Below are 5000 nucleotides of genomic sequence, written 5' to 3' on the forward strand. Positions count from 1 at the left end.
ATGCTATTATACTCTAATATAATACACTTAATAACGGATATAGTCCCAAAGCACCTCCAGAATCCCGGACGTACAGTAAATGTCGCATAATAAATTTAAAGTAAGCTCTTATCACTCCTCGCACTTCACTTCGCTCCCTCGCTGGTCCATCCATCTCTCAGGGTAAGAGGCAGATCTACATCAAGACTCTTGTCTCTTGTCGAATGACCTTCCTCTTTTTTTAGGGCTATAATTCCAACCAAAAGAATTTATCAGGCTGATGGTATCTTAAGTGAAAGACAAAGCACGTCTGTACGTCACTCCGAATAAGAGCTTAGTGGTCATGGTGTTGGACTGATCAGAAGGTTGTGAGTTCAAATCCCAGTGTGCCACTGCTGGGTCCCTTGAGCAAGGCCCTTAACCCTCAATTCCTCAGCTGTATAAAGGGAGATCTGGATAAAGGCGTCTGCCAAATGCCATAAACGTAGGAAGGAACCTTAAAAGGAACTTGAAGGAACCTAAAAGGAAACTCCTCCTTAACCGGGTGGGGTTTTTTTCATCGGACGGATACAGGAAGCTTGTAATTGCTAAAGCTTTTAAAACTTTAGTGCAAATATATCTTGAATCGTTTCATCTTTCCGATTGGTTGATAAGAACATGTTAGGTAGAAGTGGTACTGTAGGATTCACCATTCCGCTTGTCTGAGGCGTCTTTCTTTCTGCCGTAGGTACGGAGTGCGGGAATTTGTGGTCATCTCTCCTGGAGCGAACTGTGAAGCCGTAATCAGCGAATCCAAGTGCAACCTGCTGCTCAGTTCGGTCTCTATCGCTTTGGGAAACACCGGCTGGTGAGTACGAGACCGCTTAGGGCCTTTTTACACCCGGTCACTTCGCGTGTCGTCTCTGATCCGATCGCTATCTGATTTGTTAAAACTGTCCCGTTTACATCAGGCCACATAAACGTGTCTCGGCAAATCAGATATCGATCCGATCTTTCTACTCCCTCCCAATATGCAAATATATTTGACCTCATTTCCGGGGTAATTGAAACAGAACACACTTTGGTGTACGCGGTTTTCGGAACGTGATCACAAAGAAGACGAAAAAACCCGTTACGACGTTTATCTTACAAAAAACAGCGTTTACTGTTTGCTGAGTTTTCGCTGGCGGCAGCAGCACGTTTTAAGCCCCGACGAGACGCCTGGGTGATCACCTGCGACTGACGTAGTTCCGTTTGGGAGGAGTATAGCGCTGACGTATGTGGCTCGAACAACCACATTCATTTACACCTGTCCAGTTTCATCTGAAACGCGTCCCAGACCACCTCCTGAAGGGGTTTGAACCATCGGATTTATATCCGTCTCCAAAACGTTTCGGAGGGCGTTTAGACCTGGTCTTTTTACCGTCGGATAGATATCTGATCACAGAAAACGCAGGAAGTGACCAGGTGTAAAAAGCCCCTTACTGTATATCAAGAAATGTCCGAATCTGATGTCTTCATTGGAGCATAGAGATGTATTTTGTATATGTATAAGCCTCATGAGATCAAATAAAAAAAAAAAAAGAAAAAGGAATACGAATCCTACTTTATTTATTTATTTGTTTTTGTTTGTTTGTTTATTTTAACCAAACCAGCGAATCCAGTTTATCTTTACAGTTATCATCAATTCAGTACTAAAGCGGAATATTGTCAGTTATTTCCTCCAGCGGAAATCGCTCTGATCGCCATTAGGTCTGTAACACAATAACGCCATCTGATCCATTTGCCTGGACCTAAACTCGAACCCTGGAGATCTCGGCTGCGAGGTCACGATCCAGGTCGAGAGCTTCAGGTAACCTTCACGTGAAATATCAGAATTGGGGAATCTACATCCGTAGAATGGATGGAATCCTGTGTATGGTCTTATTTCCTACTTGCTGAACACAACAATCCAGATTTATTTACACTATAGACTTATTTTATGGATCGTTCATCATGCTCATGGTAACACTAGCAGGAGTTAGAAAGACGTTATATAGAGTCGTACCAGCCCTGAGCAGTGCTGCTGCTGCAGGAGTTCTTTATGAACCATCACCTTTCTCCAGAAACTTGGCCTACAAACAGCTTTGGTTTTGAAGATGTATTGATTTTTAAATCCTTTATGTTAAATCACCAGCTCTGGCAACCGACGTCGGGACACTTAGCACTCAAACCGAAAGAGAAGACTTTATTAGTTTATGTTTAAAAGTGTGTAGTTTTATATAAACTGTATAACGTTCATAGTGTATAATAGACTACAGTGTATATAGTGATGATGTCTGTGTGCATTCCAGGTGAAGATGTTTCTTAAAAAGAACAACTGAGAAAAATAAAGAGGGAAAAAGGGAAAAAAGCCTAAAGGGACTTACAGCATCTCACATCTGATACACAAAGCAGTGTTAATGGTGTTGAAAATGAGATAAAACACACTGTTCAGCTCTGATACACAAACAATACACACTACACAAACAGTACACACTACTCAAATAAATACACAAACAATACACACTACACAAACACATACACAATACACAAACAATACACACTACTCAAATACACACTACACGAACAATACACACTACTCAAATACACACTACACAAACAATACACACTACTCAAATACACACTACACAAACAATACACACTACTCAAATACACACTACACGAACAATACACACTACTCAAATACACACTACACAAACAATACACACTACTCAAATACACACTACTCAAATACACACTACACAAACAATACACACTACACAAACACATACACACTACACAAACAATACACACTACTCAAATACACACTACACGAACAATACACACTACTCAAATACACACTACACAAACAATACACACTATTCAAATACACACTACACAAACAATACACACTACTCAAATAAATACACACTACAAAAACAATACACACTACACAAATAAATACACAAACAGTACACACTACACAAACAGTACACACTACACAAACAATACACACTACACAAACAATACACACTACACAAATAAATACACAAACAGTACACACTACACAAACACATACACACTACACAAACAGTACACACTACACAAACAATACACACTACACAAACAATACACTTTACTCAAATAAATACACACAGTACACACTACACAAACAGTACACACTACTCAAATAAGTACACACTACACAAACAATACACATTACTCAAATAAATACACACTACAAACAATACACACTACTCAAATAAATACACAAAAAGTACAAACAATACACACTACACAAACAGTACACACTACACAAACAGTACACACTACACAAACAGTACACACTACACAAACAGTACACACTACACAAACAATACACACTACACAAACAATACACACTACACAAACAGTACACACTACACAAACAGTACACACTACACAAACAGTACACACTACACAAACAATACACACTACACAAACAGTACACACTACTCAAATAAATACACACTACACAAACAATACGTTCACCAGTGTAGCAAATCTACAGTGAGCTAGATGGATCACTTTGGTTCATGGGTTGGTGGTTGGATGGATGGATGGATGGATGGATGGATAGGTTTATTAATATCTATCTGTTTTTATATGAGCATCTTCCTGCCGTAAATATAGCCCTTGATGCTTGCTCGCTCGCTCACTGACTCTCACTCGCTCACTGACTCACACTCGCTCAATGACTCTCACTCGCTCACTTACTCACACTCGCTCACTGACTCTCACTCGCTCACTGACTCTCACTCGCTCACTGACTCTCACTCGCTCACTTACTCTCACTCGCTCAATGACTCACACTTGCTCAATGACTCTCACTCGCTCAATGACTCTCACTCGCTCACTTACTCACACTCGCTCACTGACTCACACTCGCTCACTGACTCTCACTCGCTCACTGACTCTCACTCGCTCAATGACTCACACTTGCTCAATGACTCACACTCGCTCACTGACTCACACTCGCTCACTGACTCTCACTCGCTCACTGACTCTCACTCGCTCACTGACTCACACTCGCTCACTGACTCACACTCATGGATATATAGCAACATGGGTGGATGGTTGGGTGTGTACACAGCTGGATGGATGGATGGATGGATGGATGGATGGATAGCAACATGGGTGGATGGTTGGGTGTATACACAGCTGGATGGCTGGATGGATATCAACATGGATTGATGGATAGATAGCATGGATGGATGGTTGGGTCTATACACAGCTTGATGGATGGGTGGGTGGATGGATGGATGGATGGATGGATGAATAGCAACATGGGTGGATGGTTGGGTGTACACGGCTGGATGGATGGATGAATAGCAACATGGGTGGATGGTTGGGTGTACACGGCTGGATGGATAGATGGATGGATAGCAACATGGGTGGATGGATGGGTGGATGGATGGCTGGATGGATATCAACATGGATTGATGGATAGATAGCATGGATGGATGGTTGGGTCTATACACAGCTTGATGGATGGGTGGGTGGATGGATGGATGGATGGATGAATAGCAACATGGGTGGATGGTTGGGTGTACACGGCTGGATGGATGGATGGATGGATGGATGGTTAGCAACATGGGTGGATGGTTGGGTGTATACAAAACTGGATGGATGAATGGATAGATAGCAACATGGGTGGATGGTTGGGTGTGTACACAGCTGGATGGATGGAAGGCTGGATGGCTATCAACATGGATTGATGGATAGATAGCAAACTGGATGGATGGTTGGGTGGAAACATGGATGGATGGATGGATATTTACCAGGATGGATAGATGGATATCAATATCGATGGATAAATAGATAGCTGAATGGATGGATGGCTGGATGGATGGATGGATGGATGGATGGGTGGACAGATACACAGCTAGATAGACATACAGACAGACTTTTCCCCCCCGGAGATCAAGGTGTAAATGATCAGTACATCCCAGTGGGCACAGAGATAAATGGCTTGTCTTTGT

At 42.2% G+C, this 5000-nt stretch overlaps 1 protein-coding gene across 3 annotated transcripts in view; it reads left to right on the top strand.

The window, feature by feature from the left end:
- Positions 1–5000, top strand: part of rab3gap1 (RAB3 GTPase activating protein subunit 1) — a 63558-nt gene that overhangs the window by 3717 nt on the left and 54841 nt on the right. For all 3 annotated transcript variants that reach the window (XM_047814863.1, XM_027152420.2, XM_027152421.2), the window contains exon 6: positions 707–826. In XM_047814863.1, coding sequence (XP_047670819.1) covers positions 707–826 — 120 coding nt within the window. The remainder of the gene's footprint in view (positions 1–706; positions 827–5000) is intronic.

The sequence above is a fragment of the Tachysurus fulvidraco genome, chromosome 6 (assembly GCF_022655615.1).
Source record: "Tachysurus fulvidraco isolate hzauxx_2018 chromosome 6, HZAU_PFXX_2.0, whole genome shotgun sequence".
In the NCBI taxonomy this organism is placed as follows: Eukaryota; Metazoa; Chordata; class Actinopteri; order Siluriformes; family Bagridae; genus Tachysurus; species Tachysurus fulvidraco.